Below are 24,083 nucleotides of genomic sequence, written 5' to 3' on the forward strand. Positions count from 1 at the left end.
AAACAGTATACTCAAAAAATAAAATAAATACATCATTGCAGTAATAATATCCCTTAATTTAGACCCTGTGGTAATAATATCCCCCATCCTGACCCCAGCCATACGTTCTCCCATCCCACCCTCATGAGTATCCATTCGGCCCCACATGATCTCCCCATCCTGCCCCATGATCCTGCACGATCTGTCTCCAATCTTGCCCCCATGTCTTTGATCCTGCCCCGTATCTCATTCTGCCCCTTCCTGTGTCTCACTGTCACATTCTGCCCCAGTGTCAATTCTGCCCCCTCCTGTGTCTCACTGTCACATTCTGCCCCCATCATGTCCAGCATTCTGCCATTTGCCCCCCCGAATCGCCGCTCTCAATAAATAAAAAGAAAAAAAAAAAAAATAGCATCTAAAAAAAACACAAGTTCTTCTTACCTGGCTGCGCTCCATCGGCGAAGCTCCGTCCCTCCATGCAGAAGCGCGCACTCGCCGGCGACTGACAATGACATCAGCTGCCAGCCTCCGATTGGCTGGCGGCTGTTAACTATTGACGTGCGGGCCCGAATGTCAATAGCGATCAACTGCCGCAGTGCCGAGGGCCCGGTTTAGCGTGCCCCTCTGCCCACCGGGCCCCATACACCAGTCAGGGCAGTAATGCCCTGATGGAAGCTCTGATCCCCTTCATGTAGAAATGCCCCATCATGATCCCCTTCATGCAGAAGTATGCCCCATCATGATCCCCTTCTAGTAGAAATTGCCCATTCCACCACCTTCATCATTTCCTCCTCCCCATCACTTCCATTATTGTCCCTCTCCCCATCACAGCCATCATTGCCCCTCTCCCCATCACTCTCATCATTGTCCCTCTCTCCATCACTGGCCCTCTCCCCATCACTCCCATCATTGTCCCTCTCTCCATCACTGGCCCTCTCCCCATCACTCCCATCATTGTCCCTCTCCCCATCTCTCCCATCATTGTCCCTCTCCCCATCACCGCCATCACTGGCCCTCTCCCCATCACCGCCATCACTGGCCCTCTCCCCACACACAGGGCCACACTCACGACAGCAGCCACACAAACACACACCAGCGACCACACAAACACACACAAGCGGCACACAGACACACACCAGCGGCCACACACACACACACACACACACCAGCGGTCTCCGTGCACCGGCAGCGTCCTTCCTGTTACTTCCTCACACACATTGAGAGGCGCGGCCGCGGCTGGATGACATCAACATTCAGCTCCGCGGCCGAGCGGCTCAATGTGTGTGAGGAAGCAGCAGCTCTGAACAGTGAGGCGAGCCCTTGGCCGCGTGCCAGCTGAGAGGGCTCTGCGTGCCCTGTCTGGCACACGTGCCATAGGTTCGCCATCACTGTCTAAGTATGACCCAAAAAAAAACATAAAACATAAAACAAAGCCCGAAAAAAAAGACAGAAGCATGACAGAACAGAGAGTTTGTAAAGCAAATACGGTAAAGGTGAGAACTATATATTGGACAAAGGAAAAGAAAAGGTGGTAGACCCCCACAGGACCAACCCTAGCAAGCCGTGGGGAGAGGGGAGGGTAATTTTAGAGATCTTAGACTCGGACATCAGAGGTGCACTGGGTCACACCTATTTTGGCAGAACACGGATGGTGGAGGCACCAGCACTGCACTTGGTGGAGAGAAGACAAATGATGAATTGGCTTCCAAAGAGGTCACTACTGTGGAGGGCACGGTGAAAAAAGATGGAGGAAATCCACACCTAGAATAAAACAAAGACATTTTTTAAAGAAAATTCCTGCCTAAGGCTAGTTTCACATTAGCGTTTTTTTGCGCAGCGCATCGGGCGCATAAAAAAACGCAAAACGAGCGTTTTTTTAACATCATGCGCACGCTGATGCATCAAAAAAATGCAGCGTTGCTAGCATTTTACATGCGTTTGCGTTTTTTATGCACATGCGTTTTTAGGTGTGACATTTTTTTCCTTGTCTAGAGAACATTCTAGACTTGTTTAACTCAAAAACGCATGCGCAAAAAAACGCAAACGTGCGCAAGACCATGCGCACGCATGCGTTCCCATAGACTTCAATGTGTTTTTTTTGCACAAGCGTGCGCATGCGTTTTTTGCCGAGACAGGGCGCACCAAAAAATGCAACATGTTGCGTCTGGCGCGCCTGGCGCGAAAGACAAAAAAACGCATGCGCACAAAAACACAAGTGTGCGCAAGACCATGCGCACGTCATGTTAAACATAGGTGCGCATGCGCACGGGTACGCACGATGCGCTGCGCACAAAAGCACTAATGTGAAACCAGCCATAGGCTGGTTTCACATTAGCGCTTTTTAAGCGCACGCACGGCCGGGGGTAGCTCCGCCCCCGAGCCGGCTCTCTGCCCGGCGTGCCCGCCCCTTGCTTGTAGCGCCGCCTCCTAGCGGACAGCGGCGCCTGCGATCGGCGCACCCTATCTTTAGCATAGGGTGCGCAGATCGTGCGCAGGCCGTGCGCTAGTTGCGCTTTGACCTGCACTGCGCACTTTTGACGGTGCGCCGTGCGCGCCAAAATCGAACTTTTTGGATTTTGGCGCGCACGGCGTACCGTCAAAAGTGCGCAGCGCAGGTCAAAGCGCAACTAGCGCACGGCCTGCGCACCCTATGCTAAAGATAGGGTGCGCCGATCGCAGGCGCCGCTGTCCGCTAGGAGGCGGCGCTACAAGCAAGGGGCGGGCACGCCGGGCAGAGAGCCGGCTCGGGGGCGGAGCTACCCCCGGCCGTGCGTGCGCTTAAAAAGCGCTAATGTGAAACCGGCCTAAGTGGTACAAAAAGACATGGCCGCACCTCCCAATATTCATACCTCGATCTTATGCCCATCAGCAAAAATGAACAAACTGAACGTGAGGTTATTACTTCTGACCAGACTGTATGAAGGCCCACTACCACATCACAGTGACCAAAACAGTGGGTCCCTAGCCTTAAAGGTGCGGCACCGTGGGCAAACCTTGGCTACAGCACCCGGCAGGGCGAGCGGCAGCGCACTTCCTTCCCTAGGCAGACTCCGAGCACGCAGTCCCATACAACCTACACCCACTTCCCCAGGCAGACTCCCAGCATGCAGTCCCATGCAAGCAACATCACCCTCCTCTCCCCAGGCAGCCCCCCCCTTCAGCATGCATGTGCAACCCATCACCTCAAGCGCCCCTCCTCCAGCATGCACATGCAGCCCTATCACCCCTTCTCCCCAGGCAACCCCCCCCCGTGTGCACATGCAGCCCCATGCAAGCAACATCACCCCTTCTCCCCAGGCAACCCCCCCCGTGTGCACATGCAGCTCCATGCAAGCAACATCACCCCTTCTCCCCAGGCAACCCCCCCCAGTGTGCACATGCAGCCCCATGCAAGCAACATCACCCCTTCTCCCCAGGCAACCCCCCCCAGTGTGCACATGCAGCCCCATGCAAGCAACATCACCCCTTCTCCCCAGGCAAGCTCCCAGCTCGTGCATGAACATCTACTTTTACCTGATGCCCCCAAAACACCAAATCCCGCCATGACATCCGCAGCTTCCTCATGTCTTCTTTTGCTTTGCTCACTAGTCTAGTATAGAGGAAGAGGCGCCGCCCCTTCTGGTCACATGGGCATGACGTCAGCAGAGGTCCGTTTACGACTTGGATTAGCCTCTTCCATGTACTGATGCATCATGGCGGCCGGCTCACTGGAGACAGGTATGTGTGAGGCACGGAGGGGCGTCTAATCCATGTTTACTCCCAGTGTGACTGACGCCGCGCACCATGCTGTACAGTACAAGTGTCCGCGTCACTCTGGGGGGCGCAGGCCTTCCAGACCTCCCACCTGTGATGTCCCAGCCTGGCCGCATAGTGGTACACGGGGGCTGCGCAGGGAGTCACGGGCAGAGAAGCCGCGGGGGCCGTGCAGGGTAACCTGAGGGGGGGTTGTGCACGGGCGGCCCCCCGGGGAGAGTGCCCGGCTCCTGCTCTGTCAGGTGTATAGACGCCCCTGGATCCATTCTCTGAACACCTGCTTCCCATGAGCTGTGAGCAGAACATTGATCTCTGGTGACAAGTTATCGTCTATCCACAGTCAGTGGAGGTGATAATTCGGTTAGGTGCCGCCCTCGTGGATCTGCTCCAGTCAGCAGAACGGGATTATTTTTCCTCCAATGGGGCGGTTTTATCACCGTTACATGTTGGAGCTACAGGTCAGACACCAACCGCAATCTCGTAGCGAGTGAATAAATGGCGGTGGAGCATGTGCACTGCTGTATCCAGACCATCCCTTTCAGGCCCCCATATACAGTAACGGCCAATTTTCCCAGTTTTGGCATTAGCGGCCCACCTTCTGATGTGCTCGGGGTCTCCTGACTCCTCCAACAGATGACTCCAGGGTAAAGCAGGGGGCAGCATTAGGAGCACACAGTCCTTTATGGTCAGGGGAGAGGAGCTGCTCCTGGAGTTGCCCGGATTTGCCTTTCTCCTCTCTCCCAGCTGAGAACTCAAATCCTCGGGGCCGACCACAGAGCTGGGGAAGTGGGAGAAGGTTGATCCGTCAGCTCCTCCTGTGTATGGTGACCTTAAGGCCCCGTCACACACAGCGAGATCGGTGACTTTGACGCCACAGCGATCTCCCCAGCGACATCGTTGTGTGTGACATGTATCAGCGACCGCCCCCACCGGGTATCACTGATCGCACTCGAACGTCTTGGGCCGTTTTTTGATCGTTGGTCTCCCGCTGGCCAGCGCGCATCGCTGCGTGTGACAGCGAGAGACCAACGATCAGCGATGCTGGGAGCTGGTATCCAGGGTAAACAGCGGGTATCTAAGAACCGCGTGGCTCTTAGATACCCACTGTTTACCTTGGAAAGCAGCTTGCTCGCTGGTCCTGACCGCTGCTGAGTCTGTCTATGTGGCAGCTCACCAGCGATCAGCTATGTCCCAGCGATCCCATCCACGTTGGATCGTTGGTGGGATCGCTGGGACATTGAAGCATGTAACGGGGGCCTTTAGTGACCCTTCTACTCGTTTTCCCAGTTCGCTGCTTATTTCGGTCTGGAGTACAGGGGATGAGGGGAATAATCTGCTGCCGGACACATGAGGCGCTGGATTATTTACACCACTTTTTTGGGTTGTTCATTTTGTTTAAACCGTTTTCCACCGGCAGGTGTCTGAACATTCGGGACCTGGTTCTGCCCTCTTCTACCTGATTGGGGTACCCCTTGTCGCGGTGGGATGGCTTTTATGTTTTTTTTCATTAATGAAAACCATATTAGCAAAGTACCCTGTTATTTACATGTACTATTGCTATTTACTTGCTACGGGGTATTTGCTCTTTTTGTTTCTACCTTCCAGTCCCTTAGAAGTGAATGCTGTGGTGGTTGAACATGCACACCACCTTTACATTCACGTGTTAGACTTTGGGACCCCCATTCTTGGAATCAATGGGCTTTTTTTTAGCAGTCAGCGCCAGTGATAATTTATCATTTTTCCTGTGAAGAGGTGATAAAGTGGCTTTCCCACCCATTACATGGAAGGCCGGGGTCTGGTTTTATGAATCCTTAGAGCTTTTTGTCATGTGGGGTGAAAATGACTGATGTGTGTTTGTCTTTTGCGTCAGGACTTCTTCACATGCCGCATAGTTACCACCATGCCTGGCTACGATTTTCTTGTTTTGAACGAACCGCGTCATAAATGCCTATGAGGCCGTACGTTCAGGTCAGGAGACCCGCTATTAGTCTGGGCACAGGGGTCAATATACCAACCGTGAAATACAACCGTATGACTCTGGCCATAAGGGTACGTTCACACACAGCAGATTTGCTGCAAAAATTCGTAACCTGTTTATCTGAATGGGGCTTGTAGAAAACCTGGCACACGTCACATAAAGGACCCCATTCACATGGGGTGAATTTCTTAATTGCAGGCATTCATGCAACAAGTCTGCCATACATCCATAGCCTTACATTTGTTTTAGGAATTTAAAGAAAAAAATGGGTCCAAAGCAAATATCCCATTTTTTCGCTGTTTGTGATTTCTCTTTATCCAAATGTGTCCTTGTCTTTTCAGATGAGCAGTCAAGAATTCGATTCCAGTTGGAGTTGGAATTTGTTCAGTGTCTGGCAAATCCTAATTACCTTAATTGTAAGTGTCCTGAAGGTTATTAAAGGTGGTGACCGCTCCCTTTAAGTATTGGTTAAAGGGTCATCCAGGACTATATTATTCTGCCCTACACAGATGTCTGCCGGCACAGATCAGTCGCAGACCGCTCCTGCAGGCGATTCTGGCTCCAGGCTTCTCTTCCACTCTGCCCTGTTCTCTGGGCGCGACTGCCAATGTCATGCCAATTGACAGCTCCCTAACTGCAGGGAGCCGGCTGTCAATCAGCATGATGCCGGAAGTCATTCCCAATCCACAGAGCAGCCTGGAAGAGGTGCTCCAATGACTTGCATCAGCTGAATCACCGGTATCGGCTAGTGTGTGTGGGTCAGGAGAGAACTCTGTCTGCCAGCTATCTCATGTATGGCAGCTGTTCAGTGTGTGACATGGACCAATCTTTGTATGGATGGTAATTAAAAAAAAAAAAGTCCTTTGTTTGGTAAAAGGTCACAATAGTGCTTGATGCAGGCCACTGTGGTTTATGGAGGAGGCAGTTCGGGTGTGAATGACGCCCCCTCGCACACATGGCTTGTATATGGCACCCGTCACACAACTATGGCGGTGCACCATGCCGGTTTCCAGATCGGTGACACTCATCCCATCAGCCGCCCAGTACTGTGTAAGATCTGGTGAGGTCTAATGTAGCTCCTGGATACAACCTGCCATATTGTTCTGCCCTATAAAGAGGCAGAAGTTGTGCTTTTGTCTTATTTTCCCTATGGAAGTGGCAGCTCTCCTGTGTGTTCTCTCTTCAGATTTCCTCCCACAAATGTGATTACTGGTATAATGTATTTTTCTGCAATGACTATATATCACTGAAGACATCACATCCTGTGGTTAGTAGAATGTTTTTCTTTTTTTTTGTTCAGTCTTGGCACAAAGAGGATATTTCAAGGAGAAACCATTTGTGAATTACCTGAAGTATCTTCTGTACTGGAAGGAGGCAGAATATGCCAAATATTTAAAGTAAGTCTGGGATTTGGCTGACCTGGGCGTCTACAGAGTACAATGTGATCATAAATGCCAAGCGGTGATAGTAACACATTACCTGTCAATAGATGCCACAATGTAATATGTTAGGATCCAGTGCTGGTCACACTGTACGCACACTACAGCAAAATACACTTATCACCTTCCTGTCAGCCAATTGTCGTGTCCCCTCCCCTTAACCCCACTAGGGGCTGTGCACACATTGCAGATTTGACACAAACATGAAGGGATTCCTGATGACAGCAAAGTCAAGTCGTATGAACGCTGCTTGATTTTGACTTTCAGATATAAGTCTGCAGCACGTCAAAGCTTTTAGCATTTGTCGCAGATTTCACTAATACTAATGAGTGGGGAAAAATCTGCACCAAAAACGCATGTAAAAACACACAAGTAATGTGGCAAAAAAAGTGCCTATTTTACAAAGCATTTTTTTAAAATTATTTTTCCCTGTAAGCTAATCGTGGGTTTATTTTTTGTGGCATGCGCTAGTCTTTATTGGTACCATTGTTGGTTACATACATCATTTTGATGGCTTTTTCTTACATTTTATTAAGGGACAGAAGATGGCTGGAAATAAGATAATCCAGGCGTTTTTTTTCTTTTTGGCCGCTTACTATAAAGTAAAATTTCAGATTTTCTTAGAATGGAATTTTACAGACTGATCTATGGTTCCAGATTAGGGAAGGGGGGTGGGTGCTTACATTTTATTTTTTAAATATTTTTAAAAGCTTTTCTTTTTCCCGTCCTGCACTCATTACCGGACTGGCACCATAACATGGTAATGTGCAATTGCGCCATGCTTGGGGGTCCTCTAACCTCTGCACCTTGCTGCCCCCAGGTACCCGCAGTGCTTGCACATGCTGGAGTTGCTGCAGTATGAACACTTCCGGAAGGAGCTGGTGAATGCTCAGTGCGCAAAATTTATTGATGAGCAGCAAATCTTACATTGGCAGCACTACTCCCGCAAGAGGATGAGGCTGCAACAAGCCCTGGCCGAGCAGCAGCCGCAGAACAACACCATTGGGAAATGAGACTGTATTCCCTGCCACAACGTTGGCCCAGGACCCGTCTGCTTCATTGCAATTATCTCCTGCCTGTATTGATCAGTAGTGGGCAAAGACTGCACACCAGCACTGCGGACCTGTATTTTGGGTTCTTCATTTTAGGTTGTACCTGGAATTATCCCCTCACTCTAATGGGAAAAATAATGTATTTTCCTGCCGGTGATCTGGGGAGCAGATTACATGCTCTGGATTAGCTGATAGTGACTAAAGCAGATGATTATTGACTTGTGGCTTTTCTCAGATGATGTTCCCATGATATGAAAATACAGACTTTCCATTACAAATTTGTAGAAAAGCTGCTGTCATTTACAGTGCAAAATATATCCTCAGCATAAACCAAGAAGCTGCAGGTTTGAGATCAATCTGTGCTGTGGACATAGGTGCGAGTCTCACGATTTGCACTGCAAAGGGTGAAAGCTTTGGCTTCCTCACACCATTTTCGCAGTGACCTCCACAGCAGCAAATACCATTGAGGGTATTCCTGTGGGAGACCCGCAGGAGCGTGAAAAAAAAGAAAACCAGTCGCTGACGCTGTCCTTACCACTTTCAGAAGAGCGGTCGTTTATGTTTTACAGATTATTAAACCTTTACTAGGAATAGTCTGTACATTACCAGATTATATATAGTCTACATATAGGTTTAGTAACTCTGTAATTACCTTGCGCGGCTTACATTGCATTTGTGCAGCCTGTAGTATAACACAGAGCAGCAGCTGTTACTGGAAACAGTCAGCAAGCTTCTCTCCTTCCCCTAATGGCGTGGTTGAGCATCTATAGTGGAGTAATAGCTCGTATAATTTATTAGTAGCTGATTGGACATACCCTTTTCTAGCAGAACTCCAGTAATATTTTAAGTGCCCCCTTAGCCATAGATATTTGCACGATGCATGTATTAGAATAGTTGCTGATCGCTGCCTTCTTCCCTTCTGCACCACACAGTTCAGACAGAGCAGCTATTACAGTCATATGTTAAAGTTTGGGCACCCCTGTTAATGTTAACCTTTTTTCTTTATAACAATTTTGGTTTTTGCAACAGCTATTTCAGTTTCATATATCTAATAACTGATGGACTCAGTTATATTTCTGGATTCAAATGAGGTTTATTGTACTAACAGAAAATGTGTAATCTGTATTTAAACAAAATTTGACCGGTGCAAAAGTATGGGCACCCTTATTATCTTGATTTGAACACTCCTAACTACTTTTCACTGACTTCCTGAAGCACTAAATTGGTTTTGTAACCTCATTGAGCTTTGAACTTCATAGCCAGGTGTATCAAATCATGAGAAAAGGTATTTAAGGTGGCCACTTGCAAGTAGTTCTCCCATTTGATTCTCCTATGAAGAGTGGCATCATGGGCTCCTCAAAACAACTCTCAAATGATCTGAAAACAAAGATTATTCAACATAGCTTTTCAGGGGAAGGATACAAAAAGTTGTCTCAGAGATTTAACCTGTCAGTTTCCACTGTGAGGAACATAGTAAGGAAATGGAAGAACATATCTACAGTTCTTGTTAAGCCCAGAAGGGGCAGGCCAAGAAAAATATCAGAAAGGCAGAAGAATGGTTAGAACAGTCAAGGACAATCCACAGACCACCTCCAAAGACCTGCAGCATCATCTTGCTGCAGATGGTGTCACTGTGCATCGGTCAACAATACAGCGCACTTTGCACAAGGAAAGCTGTATGGGAGAGTGATGCGAAAGAAGCCGTTTCTGCACGCACGCCACAAACAGAGTCGCCTGAGGTATGCAAAAGCACATTTGGACAAGCCAGTTCCATTTTGGAAGAAGGTCCTGTGGACTGATGAAACAAAGATTGAGTTGTTTGGTCATACAAAAAGGCGTTATGCATGGAGGCTAAAAAACACAGCATTCCAAGAAAAACACTTGCTACCCACAGTAAAATTTGGTGGAGGGTCCATCATGCTTTGGGGCTGTGTGGCCAATGCCGGCACCGGGAATCTTGTTAAAGTTGAGGGTCGCATGGATTCAACTCAGTATCAGCAGATTCTTGACAATAATGTTCAAGAATAAGTGACACAGTTGAAGTTACGCAGGGGATGGATATTTCAGCAAGACAATGATCCAAAACACCGCTCCAAATCTACTCAGGCATTCATGCAGAGGAACAATTACAATGTTCTGGAATGGCCATCCCAGTCCCCAGACCAGAATATCATTGAACATCTGTGGGATGATTTGAAGCGGGCTGTCCATGCTCAGCGACCATCAAACTTTACAAAACAATTCCAGTTCATTTAACAGGAATGGTCACAAATACCTTCATCCAGGAAATCATTAATAGCTACAGGAAGCGACTAGAGGCTGTTATTTTTGCAAAAGGAGGATCTACGAAATATTAATGTCACTTATGTTGCGATGCCCATACTTTTGCACCAGTCAAGTTTTGTTAAAATGCAGATTGCACATTTTCTGTTAGTACAATAAACCTCATTTGAATCCAGAAATATAACTGAGTCCATCAGTTATTAGATATATGAAACTGAAATAGCTGTTGCAGAAACCAAAATTGTTATAAAGAAAAAAGGTTAACATTAATAGGGGTGCCCAGACTTTAAGATATGACTGTATGTCATCTCTGCTGTAGACTGGGAGTCACATTTACTGTAAATGTATGAGAAAACGCTGTGTAAGCCCCCCTGTCAGAACTGTGTTCACGTACCTCAGAAGAAGGTGGTGATCAGTAAGTAGGGAGTAGATAATAAATGTACCTTCACTCTTATAGAGAAACCATTATAGTGCAGGAGTGTGCAGTTCTTATACATTGCAGTGCCCAACATGGAGCCGCCATGATACGCGCGGCTCAGATCTGAGCACTGGCCTGGATTTGGGAGCCTTGGATATAGAGCAGAGCAATATTGTCCGTGGTAGATACATAAGTTTCCCGTCTGTGGCTCGTGCTCCTCCGCAATCTGAGTAGAGAAGTGACCATTGTGCACAGTCCTTCCAACAGAGCGGCACGGTCACTATTGGATTCTCACAGCTCTGTGCTGTAATTCTTCCTTCTCTACAATCTTGGATCTTGATGCTATTTTTTTTTTCACCTGTGTTACACATTTAGTCTTCAAAAATAATTTCAATAAAATATTTTATAAGGAACCTTGAGATTTATTTTTAAACTGCATATGGGAGTGACAAGTAGATCTGCTTTGTTTCCAGACCGTTTTTTGTTAGCCAGACTGCTGCTGTAAGGAATATGTATGGAAGGACTGGATAAACGACAGCAAGCAAGGAGTTAACACATCTGGGAAACTTATTTGGGCTGTTTGATATCAGAGTATTAATTACCAGACAAAAAAAAAAAAATATCTATGTATCAACACACCCACTCCACAACCCCGCCCACTGGCGGATGGAGAGCGGGGTTGCAGAGGGAAAGTGCGGGATGGCGCGTGGAGAGTGGGGCTGTGGAAAGAGATTGTGATGGTGGTTGGAAAGTGAGCGTGGAAAATGGAGAGCGGGGCTGTGGAAGGAGAGATCGTGATGATGGGTGGAGAGAGGGGCTGTTAAAGGAGGTAGAGAGCAGGACAGCCAGTGGAAATCAGGGCTGTTGAGGGAGAATATGGGATGGCAATTGGAGAGTGGGGCTGCAGAAGTAGAGAGCATGATGATGGATAGAGAGCTGGGCTGCGAAGGGAGAGAGCGGGATGGCCAGTGGAGACGGGTTGCAGTGGGAGAGAGCGGGGCTGCTGACCATGTGATATCAGTTTTTCTTTTTTAATACATTTGCAAAAATTTCTACATTTGTTTTTTTTCAGTTAAGATGGGGTGCAGAGTGTACATTGGGGAAAAAAAATGAACTTTTTGGAATTTACCAAATGGCTGCTATTAAACAGAGTGAAAATTTTAAAAGGGGTCTGAATACTTCCTCTACCCACTGTATTTGTAAGCCAAAACCAGGAGGAAAAGTATAATAGAAACCCGTCACCACTTCTGTATTTATCACCTACTCCTGGTTTGGGCTTACAAATACTGACCGTGTGAACATGGCCTTAGATTGAATTCTGATGTCCAAAAACAGAGCGCAATGCAAGGACAGGTCGTGTGTGTACTGATTCGAGCTCAACACAGCCTGAAATCGAGTTCAAGAATGGAGACCTGCGAAAAGTCCTTGCATCACTCTGACATTTGAATTTGACCTAAAAAAAAAATATTTGTAATATGGGAGCTCTTATTAGCATTGCAGGGTAACTCAAAAATGCCATTTTCTGGTGGTGTTCCAATCACATATTTGATGAGATTTCTTCCCATCGATGCCACAGATGGACCATGGCCATATGCCAGCACTAAACGTACAGATAAAGGGCCTTAAAAAAAAACAGAAGCCATAGGTAGAAGTCAGTTTAATTGCATCTGATAGCGTTTTGAGGACCTACAAGCAGGAGCCATCTTGGAATGTGTTGAACTTGGCGCTGTCCGTCTTCAGCCCAAGCCTCGATGGATGCGGATGAGCACTTGTCGCCTTCCTTGCACCACCGATCCTCCATGTGTACGGAGGATATAAAGAAGGCGCTGTCCAAGGATTGATTAATCTTCGCAGAACAGCATCTGGACTAGATCACACTTCAGGCACTCATCTTCTGTCAGTTTCTGCGGCTGTTAATAAAGTACATAACTCCTTTTTACATAGGTTTACCACATATTGCCCTTGCAGAGACCCAGCTGGTGTAGAGGGACTTACAGGCAATATTCCCAGGGTAAACAAAAGGGTTGTAGACTAGGTCTCATCCAGGACAAGGAAAAAAAAGTCTCTGTAGTGCCACTTACAGGTCATTAAACTTTGTCAATGGCTACCCGTAAAACTGTGCTCACAATTTCCTTCCTTCTAGGGTAGAGCTAATTTGCATATCTTTTCCCATGAAGCATTACCCCTTTGACAGCAGAATTTCCCCCACTCTATTGCTTTTACCCAGCTAACCAATAACCTGTGCTTTATTACAAGGGATGGAAGGCCTCTCATAGGAGAGATTGGAAAAGTTGGGCTTGTTTAGCTTAGGCTAGTTTCACACTAGCGTTTTGGAGCGCAGCGACGGCCTGCGCACGGCCGCCGCTAAGCCGCGCCCCCGCCGGTAGCTCCGCCCACCGGCGCATGACGCTGCATGCGCCCTGCGTCCCCTATCTTTATCACAGGGGGCGCAGGCCGTGCGCAGTATGCGTTTGGCGGCACATGCGCCTTTTTGACGGTGCGCCGACGCAACCAAACTGCAGCAGGTTGCGTATGGCGCAGGTCGGCGCACCGTCAAAAGGACGCATGCGCCGCCAAACGCATAAAGATAAAGATAGGGGACGCAGGGCGCATGCAGCGTCATGCACCGGTGGGCGGAGCTACCGGCGGGGGCGCGGCAGGGGCGGGGCTTAGCGGCGGCCGTGCGCAGGCCGTCGCTGCGCTCCAAAACGCTAGTGTGAAACTAGCCTTAGAAAAAAGGACGCCTCAGAAGAGATCACATTTGCATGTATAAATATATGTGTGGTCAGCACAGGGGACATGACCTATTCCTTCCAAATACCATACTAAGGACCTCTCTCCCTATTTCTGCACCCCCTTGGTCGCTGACAGGTCACGCTTCATTCACCACCCAAGATTTTGTGCAGGCACAGTCATTGCCCTGGGGTCGTCTCCTTAGACGGGGAGGCACATGTCAAGATCAATAGTCCGACTCTCGTGACGTCACCGGGAGCTTACTACGATTGTGCCGCCGCTCTGAAGAGACTCCTCAAGGGCAATGACAGCACCTGTGCAAAATCTCAGGCAGTGGAGACAGGTCAAGACCGTTTTCAGGTACATACTACACATTTATTACTTTTTACTGCTTTTTTTTGTGGGAGGTCGGGCGTCACAAAAAAAAAGCGTTTCTCATTTTTTTCATTAGATTGTTCACTGTAATGATTAAATCATTTCATAGTTTTGATAGAGCAGACTTATGGATGTGGTGTTACCAAATATGCTTATTATTTAAAAGAATATATTTTTAACTGGAAAAAAGGGGGATGATTAAAATGCTTATGCTTCTCTCATTTTTCAATATTTAAAAAAAAAAAAAATTGCTCCATAGGGGATTTGAACCTGGGATCGTTATATCGCTTGTACTGTATACTGCAATACTTTTGAAAACCCTGATCACTGCTGTTAACGCCCTTGATGTCCATGTCAATCATTTACAGCAACATTTACTCCACGCAGTCTTGCCCTGGAACCCAATGACTTCTCCCACCCGTCACCTGATCGCAGGGTACCGATTGGCTGCCAGGAGCTCTAAGTGACCGCAGACTTGTGAAATCTCACAGTGCGCACTGTGCCCGTGAGGATTCTCCAGGTGACGCACATAAGGGATATGCATAACTTGGTCACAATCAGACTAGACTTGCCCCAGCCTTGCTCAATTCATTTGTATTGAGTGAGGCAGCACACGTCTGGTAAGCACGTGACTGCACGTACACAAACTGAATACCGTATTTTTCAGATTATAAGATGCACCCCAAATTTTGATGAGAAAAAATAGGGAAAAAAAACTAATAAAATAGTGGTGCGTCTTATAATCCATGCATCCAACCGGGGGTGGCAGCTGCGGTGAAGCAAGGGTCCCAGGGTCGCTGCTGGAGGAGGCAAGAGTGGAGCGTTGCTGCAGGCCGGGATAAGGGGGATGTTCTGATGTGCAGCGCGCCGCTGCGGCTGTCCGGTGCAGCTGCGCTGTGTCCTGCTGCGGGGGGGGGGGCTCTCCTGACATTTTGTGAAAGGCCAGAGCCCCCGCAGTTTCATGGTTTCCTGTGCGATGGACTCTGGGAAAATGGCCGCCGGGGGCGTGGCGCATACGCAGATGGAGATCTCCGCACGGGAGCGTTAAGCAGACCCCCTGGCTGCCAATGCAACTGATCAGTAACTGGTGATCACGTCATAGATGCGAGAATTCTTTGGGTGCCCGGGTAAGACTGCTTGGATTAAATATTGTTGTAAATGATTGGCATCGACATCAAAGGGGGTAAACATCAGTGACGAGAGCTGGCCATGTAACACAGCCCTGTGGAGAGGGGGCTCAGCTCCTGAGCTTCCTCCACACACCCCAATCCGCTCCATGACAGAAATATGTTATGGAGCGTTATGGGCTTTTAGGCTATGTAACTATACAGCTGCCTCTGGAGGAGGAAAGGTGATTTACATATTACACAGTGGGGGCCCCGAAAGGGGTGTTTTCAAGTTCTCTCGTATCCATGGGAAGGGTTAACTTTCCAATCGCTAGGGGGTCCATCTGTGGTGGCGATAAGAGATCCTGAGAACCAGGATTCTGATGAGTCCCAGCTGAATGCAGCGGTCGATCACACCTGAGATTGCCAAGTGCAGCACTCAGTAATGTTTGGCGCTCCCATTAGAATGCTCATGATCTGCTCCATTCAGCCGGGGTTCTTCACAGCCCTGGTTGTTAGGGTCTCTTGGGGCCATGGAGGTCAGACCCCCAGCGATCTAAAAGTTATCTACTATCCCGTTGATAACGTTCAAACTTCAAAAGCCATTTAACAGAGTGTCCTCATCACACCTCAAAAATCTTCACCCAATTTGCCACAAGTTTGATCGTATTCTCAGACTACCCCCATGATGGATTACCAATTTACAGCACAGCAAAAACTTTAAATTGCAAAAGGCGAAATCCATGATGGACTCCACAGTGGAATTTGACAAGCTGGAGATTTTATTTATGTATCTCTATGTGGAGTGCTCTTTAGATTTTAGAACAGCTCATCCACAATGGTGCCACTATATTCCGTCCATATATAGCAGGATATATGACCCCTGGGCAATTACCCTGACTTCCTGCTATTGGGTCATATTCAAAGTTTCATCAAGTTGCTGGAACCTACATTTCACGGCATGTAGCTGTTCTGCACGGATTGGATTTCTCTAGCATGTATTTACCCTCAATGTGTAAGCAACATCTTGGGAAATACAGATACATTATAGGACGGTTGCTGACTGGTGATCTGGTAGGACCTTGCTCATCCATAGTCCTCATGTGAAGACTGTGCATAGGTAGAAGACTTACCGTTCCGACCTTGAGAAGGGTGGGGACACCTTTGAGCTTTAGGATTCTTTTAAACTCATTGTTTGGGTCTTTCCAGCTGCAAAACAAAATGCAAAATCCATAGTCAGACGAGAAAGACAAGCCCAGTACCCATCACCTCCTCATGTACAGATCTTATGCCATAGCGGCTGGACTGAGACCACTGGACACTAGTTCTTAACAACTGAGACTGAACTGTTTCTGCATAATAAAAAAAAATAAAATATATCTTTAACAGAAGGCTCTACAGACACCTGACAATGGTGGTCTGCAGTACTCGGCTGCCACATTGAGCGGAGCTGAACTTCACACCTCCATTCAATGCTTACATCTGATACTACTAGAGCTAATAACAGCTGATCACTGGGGGTGTTGGACCCCGACCTACTGATCTGGTCATACACATAATCTGACCAGACATACCCTTTTACCTAAAAAAATCCTTTATTTTAATATGTAAATCACTATAGAATACGTAATCAATAGTTTGCAAGCATATTCACAGTTTTCATCCAAAAATACAGTCATAGTTCTCAAAAAGGAAAAAAAAAGAAAAGACTGCTGTACACTGGACATTTATCTGTGATGGGGCTTTAATTCCTTTATATCCAGTGACAAAACTACATTTTCAATAGAATTTTGTGTGTTCATTTGAAAGGGGTTTCACAGTAATATAAACCATGACCAAAAGCAGCAACCCCGCTATCTGATGCCGCTGCCTAGATGACTAGTCCAAGAGGCTGCTCCCCTGCGGAACCATGCCAAAGTACGGAGACATTCAGTTGGGACAAGTACTTGGTTTGCTGAGGTCACAGTGATCAGTAAAATGGAAAATCAGTATTTCTTGGCAATTTTTATCTTAGGTGGGAAATACAGAACAGATCTGACAGTCGATGCAGTTTCGGAGAAATTTAGATAAAGCAAATATGTTCAATTTGTATAAAATTATATCACCACTATGCTTTAAAGAGGACCTGTCACCAGGTGAAAAGTGGCCTGTTTTGTGCTTACTTTATTCCCGCTGCTCCCGAGTATTCCGTAGTTTGTTTTTTTTTTTGTTTTTTTTAAATCTGCCATATGGTTCCAGAAATGTGCCTTTATATTTAATGCAAATTTTTATGGTCTTAATAAGAGGGCGTGGCTCAAAGAGTAACTATGCAGAGCAGCCTAAAGACACGCCCCTGAGGAGCCTGTGAGCCACACCCTCTTATAAAGACCATAAAAATTAGTACTGAATAATAAAAAAAAATATCCATATCTTGACTATTTTGGTGGATTTTTAAAAAAATAAATAACATAAAAGGGACAGGTTCCTTAAAAAGGGAGTCAGTCATCCCCATAATGCATTTTAAATGGGCTATACACTGTAGAAGTGGACTTAGCCCCTATAACAGCCATACTACCCTGTTTCCCCGAAAGTAGGACCCCCCCGAAAGTAAGACAGGGTGGGGGTTACGGGGGGGTCCTTCAATGTAAGGCCTCCCCCGAATGTAAGGCAGGGTTGGGGGCCGCTGTGAAATGTAAGGCCCTTACCTTTGGGCCGCCGCTGTCCCCCATTGGGTCCCCAGGCTCCAGAGGTGTCCTCAGGTGCAGCTGGGCGGGTCCAGCGCTCATGGGGTTAACTCGCCGTGTTAACCCCGCAAGCCGCCCAGCTCAACAGCTCATTGGCCGCCCCTGTTCCCCACGTCACCGCCGGCCCCCGGCTCGAGCACTGATTGGTCCAGCAGCTTGGGCTGTAATTGGCCGCCCCAGCCCCACGTCACCGCTGTTTCCCTGCTGATTGGCACAGCGTTCCCTGCAGCACAGGCCTTCCGCACCCACAGCCGCACCGCAGAGGAAAACGTCCAGCATTTAAAAACTAAGTAGGGAAACATGTACTGTATAGGGTATGGGGCTGTGTGCAGTGGGATACGGCACTGTTATGGGGTGTGGGGCTGTGTGCAGTGGGATACGGCACTGTTATGGGGTATAACAGCATGTTAATAAATGTTAATTTATTGGTTAAAAAGAAATTGTCATTTTTTTTCGGCTAAGACCTCCCCCGAAAGTAAGACAGGGTGGGACTTTTTGGGGTAAAATTAATGTAAGACAGGGTCTTACTTTCGGGGAAACACGGTAGTACTGCACTTGTAATTGGTACAGTGCCTGAGAAAATAATGCTTAATTTGTATGCACATGAGGAAGCTTTGGTGCACCTTTGGTGTGGCCAAGAGTTTGGTGAACGGTTACACCTCCTCATTTGCATATCGAGAGCCTTCTGCTTCTGATTGACAGTGCGAGCCTTGTCCGAATGCTGCCGGCCTGTGTGTGCACACTGCCTGTGCCCGGCGCGCTCTCCTACTTGCTGTACATTCGGAGGCATTAAGGAGACTAGAACGCGAGTGGCCACTGTGTGCGCGTGTGGCTGGTCACGTCATGTGCACATGCGCCGGCAGCAAACAAGAAGTGCCCCAATATGCAAATGAGGAGATGTAACCGTGCGCCACACTCTTGGCCATGCCAAGGGGGCACCATAACCACCTAATTTGCATACGAAGTTAAATGCTATTTTTGCAGGCCCTGTACCAGTAACAGGCACGGTGCTAGTAGGGTTGATATATATAGAGGGTAGGGTCCCTACAACACTGTATTGCTTATTTACAATGCATTTGGGGGGGGGGGCGACGGACCCTCTGTAAGCCGACAGGACAAAATAAACTATAGATTACAGTAAGCAGTGATATGAAAGTTACTTACTACGCTCTCTCTCCAACTAGACAGTATATAAATACAGAACCTTCAGGAAGATGTGTCAGCTCCTTGCGCACAACCGGCTCAGCTAGAAAACAAAGTATATGGCATAAATATAAAGCCTTTATTTAGCAGAGCACAGGAACATCTGGGACACAAATATCAGTTGTTTTAAGGCCGAGATGGATGCAAGTTGTCCAGAGCCAAAATAAAAATATGGTTCCTTCATCGTTTTGTGACCCAGACCAGCCCAGATGACTGGAGGCTTCTATGGGATCAGTCCTGATATATGATTTCAGAAGCCGATCCCAGCTTTTTCCTAGGAAAGGTTCCCACTGCCCAGAATGGCTGCAGGACACAACAGGACGGCTCGCACCTTCACCTGAGACAGAAGACGGCCACAGCTTGCAATGTAGGGGCCGCTCATCAGACTCTCAGAAAGCCGGCATCGCATGCTATTGTCTTGTGCCAGCAGTCGCTGATTTATGTATCAAGTTCTTCAACTATGTGCGAGTAGATGAATATTGTGCAAATCAATAGATGCTCTTTCCTGTGTCTTTTACCTTTTCTTTTTAATAAAAAGTATCATAATCCTTTAAAATGATGCATGTTCGTTAGTGATGAGCGAATGTGCTCGAAAACTACGTTTGAGTCCCCTCAGCTGCATGTTTCACGGCTGTCGCAACACGTACATGGATTCCCTGTTTGTTAGAGAATCCCCGCATGTGTTGCGGCTGTCGAGCAGTCGCGAGTTATGGAGCCGCGGGGACTTGAACATATTATATGAGCACGCCGAAAACACGGTTAGCACCTTATCCGACCACTTTCGCTCATCACTAACGTTAGTCTGTAACTGAGAAAAAAGCTAACAAAAGAAAAAAATAACATGGATCTAAGGCTGTGTGCTGACGATCCGGAACTGGCAGCGCTTTGGATGCAGTGCATGCTTACCACGCTCAAAGAGCTGCCGTCTATTGGACGCAGGCGAATCCACGTGTGATCACTGAACCGTGCGGATTCACCACATCCAATACATTGTACGGGTGAAATTTCTCGTGTCTCCCCAAGAGAAATTGACATGCTGCAGTCCGGAGAGACGCGCCGCATGTCTGTCTCCGCGGGCGAGCCGTGGGCATCTGCGGACGCGTAGTGGGCATGGGATTTCTTGAAATCCCATCCACTATGCTGTAACATACACAAGTACACTGCATCCAAGCCACAGCGCTTACTGATGGCCTGCACATACCCTAATAATATGATACCCGCGCGCCCACTCGTGCACCAAGAACTGGTCAAACAGTAAGCAGCAGGTGTACTGACAGGGGTGTACTCTCCAACACAAAGCCTGGACCACGGCCTATAGGAGACCAAAGAGGAAGCAGTGGCAAAATGTATCTGCCTTCTATAGCGCAATGGTTCAAGGTTTATGTGGCTGTAAAAGGAAAAGAAAAAAAATCAGTGCCTGCGTTACGGCGCCAACGTACAACGGTGTAATATGCGAGTTTAAAAAATGTTGCATATGACGAATTGGGATAAAACATCAGAATAAGGGAAAACACCTGCACACAGTGCAAAAAAAAAAAGAAAAAAGACTCGGCGCCGCGGGCACGACCGGCTCTTTCCAGGTGATATCCATGCAGCACATGACAAGTTCTTTTCCTAGGTTCTACTTCATCAGTCACAGAACACACGTCCGTCTCTCTCTAATAATTATGGAGCGATGGTTCATAAAGTGAAAAAATGTATAACCACAGGGTGTTGCTTAAACTTTTACTTAAAATGTATGCGTTTATTGAAAAGAAATCTAAAAAGAATTCTAAAAACCTCCATTTGTGATGATCTTCCCGCCTTGCCCGCTTCAGCTTTTTCTTTTGGATGACATGATGATCCACAAAAGAAAAATCTGCATTCAGCGCTGACAATGCACTAATGATCACTCTTAGTGACGTGCGCTCGGGCAGACGGTGGGAACTCTGACACATTCTTCAGCTGAAAAATCACATGCAAGAGCCTCGGCGACAGAACAAGAGTGACTTATTTCCGGCAGTCAGCAGATTAGAAAGTGCCGGACACGATGGGGATTTGTGTTGTTTCCCCCCTTTTCTGTAATGTTATGTTATGTGCACACGAGTGGTTTGTTTTTTAAGCAGATTGAACTTAAAATCCATATTAAAACCAGTTTCAAATACTCTGAATATTCTTCCTAATAATTTCATTATAACAATCGTCTGTTATTCATACGCAAGCTTTTCACAGATTATTTTTCCCAATGAGGTTATAAAAACCTAAAGACGGGAAAAAAAAAGGGACGACACTTGCTGCAGACGGAGAGAAACTGTGCTTTATGTTGTGTTCATTCCATGAGAAACGTTGGAATCACAAGATGAAAGGCATGCAGTCCCCCGTCCGTCAGCAGCGGTCCCCCGTTCCTTCGTCCGTATGTCAACAGCGGTCCCCCGTTCCTTCGTCCGTATGTCAGCAGCGGTCCCCCGTCCGTATGTCAGCAGCGGTCCCCCGTTCGTCCGTCCGTCTGTAGCAGTCCCCCGTTTCTTTCGTCCGTCCGTATGTCAGCAGCGGTCCCCCGTCCGTATGTCAGCAGCGGTCCCCCGTTCGTCCGTCCGTCTGTAGCAGTCCCCCGTTTCTTTCGTCCGTCCGTATGTCAGCAGCGGTCCCCCGTCCGTATGTCAGCAGCAGTCCCCCGTTCGTCCGTCCGTCTGTAGCAGTCCCCCGTTTCTTTCGTCCGTCCGTATGTCAGCAGCGGTCCCCCGTTCGTCCGTCCGTATGTCAGCAGCGGTCCCCCGTTCATTTGTCCGTCCGTATGTCAGCAGCGGTCCCCCGTTCATTTGTCCGTCCGTATGTCAGCAGCGGTCCCCCGTACCTTCGTCCGTATGTCAGCAGCGGTCCCCCGTTCCTTCGTCCGTATGTCAGCAGTGGACCCCCGTCCGTATGTCAGCAGCAGTCCCCCGTTCGTCCGTCCGTCTGTAGCAGTCCCCCGTTTCTTTCGTCCGTCCGTATGTCAGCAGCGGTCCCCCGTTCGTCCGTCCGTATGTCAGCAGCGGTCCCCCGTTCATTTGTCCGTCCGTATGTCAGCAGCGGTCCCCCGTTCATTTGTCCGTCCGTATGTCAGCAGCGGTCCCCCGTTCATTTGTCCGTCCGTATGTCAGCAGCGGTCCCCCGTTCATTTGTCCGTCCGCCGCGGTCCCCCGTACATTCATCCGTCCGTCAGCAAAACTTTACCCTATGGCTGGCAGTATGGCGGTGCCTGTACCTCTCACACAGTCCGGGCACCAGCTCACCCCCTGCTCGTCCTTGTCACCACAGAACAGGGCGAACAGCGGCCTCCCCCGGTGCTGCTCCACCTCCCGGCTGTACTGCTCGTATCCCTGCACCTTCACCTCCGTGTACCGCTCCATGCCAGCAGCCGGCTCTGCAGCGCTATCTGTGACCAGAGGGGGCGGTGTTACCCAGAGCACACGCACTTCCTGCCGTTACACGTCCAGGGCCAGTCCACCCAAGTAACTGCAGCAAGCGCAATGTTAGTTCATAGCAATGGAAACCAGTCTAAATAAACGAGCCTTACCCATATCATGAAGGGTTAATGAAGAACGGTCTATTGTGGCTAGTATATAGCACTATCACAGCCGTGAGGCGCTGGCGGCCATCTTTGGTGCAGTAAGTAAGGGCAACACATAATAAGTCTTTATAGAAATAAAACTATTCCGGAACCTCTACAGCGCTTCTATTTTCAGCACACGACATCCGCAGAGAAACGATCTACGAGTATGTGGTCTGGCAGTGACGCCTCTGCGGCCATCTTTAACGAGGGATCTATGAGTGAACTATTGTGAAATAGCGCCGAAAACAAAACACAGCATTTATAGCAATGGAAGCTACAGGCTTCACGGTCTGTTCAACTGAGGAGCACGATTTCTTTCTTTGATAAATCTATTCAAACAAAAGAAACTTTATTGATAAAGCTCCCGCGCACGTACACAGTATTACCGCCCGTAACTGGCGTCCTGGTAGGTTTGGGCCGGGTGGGGACCCGTAGTTGGCCGCAGTTGTCATGGCGCCGGTTTCAACTGCTGTATAGAGAGGAAATGGAGATCGGAATCAACAGTTTTATGTGTTATTCACAAGGAAGAGAAATGGAGAGGTCCAATGTGGGGAAGTGATGGGGGAGGACGGTGAGCGCTGCCTCTCAGACACTGGCCTCAGTCATGGAGCGGCACAGGGGGACACAGGTGAGTCTTAGCTGACGGTGGCTGCTGGGAGTTGTCGTTCCACAACAGCTGTTATGCCATCACTTTATGACGGATTGTCACTTCTGACATACGCTGTTCTTGTGCTGCTGTGCACGTGTCCATGTTCTTATACCGCCCGTGTGTCTGTGTAAAACTCGGATGTGTCCGTATTTCTCCTGCAGCACGGATGCCATCTATGTTCCATCCGTGTATAACATTACTAAGCTTCTACTGTACTTTGCAATTTCTTTTGCTATACTGGAAAAACACTGGCGGCACGCTGACCCAACACACTGGGGGCACGCTGTCCCAACGCCCTGGGGGCACGCTGCCCCAACGCCCTGGCGGCACGCTGCCCCGACACCCTGGGGGCACGCTGACCCGACGCACTGGGGGCACGCTGACCCGACGCACTGGGGGCACGCTGACCCGACGCACTGGGGGCACGCTGACCCGACGCACTGGGGGCACGCTGACCCGACGCACTGGGGGCACGCTGACCCGACGCACTGGGGGCACGCTGACCCGACGCACTGGGGGCACGCTGACCCGACGCACTGGGGGCACGCTGACCCGACGCACTGGGGGCACGCTGACCCGACGCACTGGGGGCACGCTGACCCGACGCACTGGGGGCACGCTGACCCGACGCACTGGGGGCACGCTGACCCGACGCACTGGGGGCACGCTGACCCGACGCACTGGCGTGGCGGCACGCTGACCCGACGCACTGGCGTGGCGGCACGCTGACCCGACGCACTGGCGTGGCGGCACGCTGACCCGACGCACTGGCGGCACGCTGACCCATCGCACTGGCGGCACGCTGACCCATCGCACTGGCG

General features: G+C 48.7%; 4 protein-coding genes across 13 annotated transcripts in view; 2 read left to right on the plus strand and 2 right to left on the minus strand.

Annotated features, from left to right (window-relative positions):
- LOC141080387 (uncharacterized) overlaps nucleotides 1-3,842 on the minus strand; it is a 382,167-nt gene extending 378,325 nt beyond the window's left edge. For 4 of the 8 annotated variants that reach the window (XM_073565553.1, XM_073565554.1, XM_073565552.1 and 1 more), the window contains exons 1-2: nucleotides 3,493-3,842; nucleotides 1,609-1,740 (exon numbers count right to left, since the gene is read on the minus strand). The gene's annotated coding sequence lies outside the window, so the exon portion shown is untranslated. The remainder of the gene's footprint in view (nucleotides 1-1,608; nucleotides 1,741-3,492) is intronic. The other 4 variants (XM_073565556.1, XM_073565561.1, XM_073565559.1 and 1 more) reach the window with 4 other exon arrangements.
- On the plus strand, nucleotides 3,575-11,315 carry MED31 (mediator complex subunit 31). 2 transcript variants are annotated; one of them, XM_073565565.1, is made up of 4 exons: nucleotides 3,575-3,696; nucleotides 6,052-6,126; nucleotides 7,011-7,107; nucleotides 7,970-11,315. In XM_073565565.1, the coding sequence occupies exons 1-4, from the start codon at nucleotides 3,672-3,674 to the stop codon at nucleotides 8,160-8,162; spliced, it is 390 nt and encodes a 129-aa protein (XP_073421666.1). In that variant the 5' UTR covers nucleotides 3,575-3,671; the 3' UTR covers nucleotides 8,163-11,315. The 2 variants fall into 2 exon arrangements, with proteins under 2 accessions (XP_073421666.1, XP_073421665.1); XM_073565564.1 differs by lacking the exon at nucleotides 3,575-3,696 and adding an exon at nucleotides 3,706-3,852.
- Nucleotides 11,316-12,544: 1,229 nt separating this feature from the next.
- Nucleotides 12,545-22,530, minus strand: TXNDC17 (thioredoxin domain containing 17). The gene is made up of 4 exons (XM_073565567.1): nucleotides 22,266-22,530; nucleotides 19,004-19,085; nucleotides 16,250-16,325; nucleotides 12,545-12,812 (listed from the first exon to the last, which is right to left on the minus strand). The coding sequence occupies exons 1-4, from the start codon at nucleotides 22,408-22,410 to the stop codon at nucleotides 12,744-12,746; spliced, it is 372 nt and encodes a 123-aa protein (XP_073421668.1). The 5' UTR covers nucleotides 22,411-22,530; the 3' UTR covers nucleotides 12,545-12,743.
- A 75-nt stretch (nucleotides 22,531-22,605) lies between these two features.
- Nucleotides 22,606-24,083, plus strand: part of KIAA0753 (KIAA0753 ortholog) — a 59,410-nt gene continuing 57,932 nt past the window's right edge. For both annotated transcript variants that reach the window (XR_012228895.1, XM_073565563.1), the window contains exon 1: nucleotides 22,606-23,241. Coding sequence is in view for 1 of the 2 variants with exons in the window: in XM_073565563.1 (XP_073421664.1) it covers nucleotides 23,218-23,241 (24 nt within the window). In the remaining variant the exon portion in view is untranslated. The remainder of the gene's footprint in view (nucleotides 23,242-24,083) is intronic.

Source organism: Dendrobates tinctorius, unplaced genomic scaffold, assembly GCF_039654945.1.
Source record: "Dendrobates tinctorius isolate UK_male_01 unplaced genomic scaffold, ASM3965494v1 ptg000016l, whole genome shotgun sequence".
Taxonomy (NCBI): domain Eukaryota; kingdom Metazoa; phylum Chordata; class Amphibia; order Anura; family Dendrobatidae; genus Dendrobates; species Dendrobates tinctorius.

Bases quoted from the DNA above. Each gene is read 5' to 3' on its own strand.
- MED31 (XM_073565564.1), top strand. From the start codon at position 3,729: ATGTTTACTCCCAGTGTGACTGACGCCGCGCACCATGCTGTACAGTAC. The intron at 3,853-6,051 runs GTACACGGGGGC...TTGTCTTTTCAG, and splicing joins CCCAGCCTGGCCGCATAGTG to ATGAGCAGTCAAGAATTCGA. The intron at 6,127-7,010 runs GTAAGTGTCCTG...TTTTTTGTTCAG, and splicing joins AAATCCTAATTACCTTAATT to TCTTGGCACAAAGAGGATAT.
- TXNDC17 (XM_073565567.1), bottom strand. From the start codon at position 22,410: ATGGAGCGGTACACGGAGGTGAAGGTGCAGGGATACGAGCAGTACAGC. The intron at 19,086-22,265 runs GTACAGGCACCG...TTTGTTTTCTAG, and splicing joins GTGCCCGGACTGTGTGAGAG to CTGAGCCGGTTGTGCGCAAG. The intron at 12,813-16,249 runs GTAAGTCTTCTA...CTTTATTAACAG, and splicing joins CCCTTCTCAAGGTCGGAACG to CCGCAGAAACTGACAGAAGA.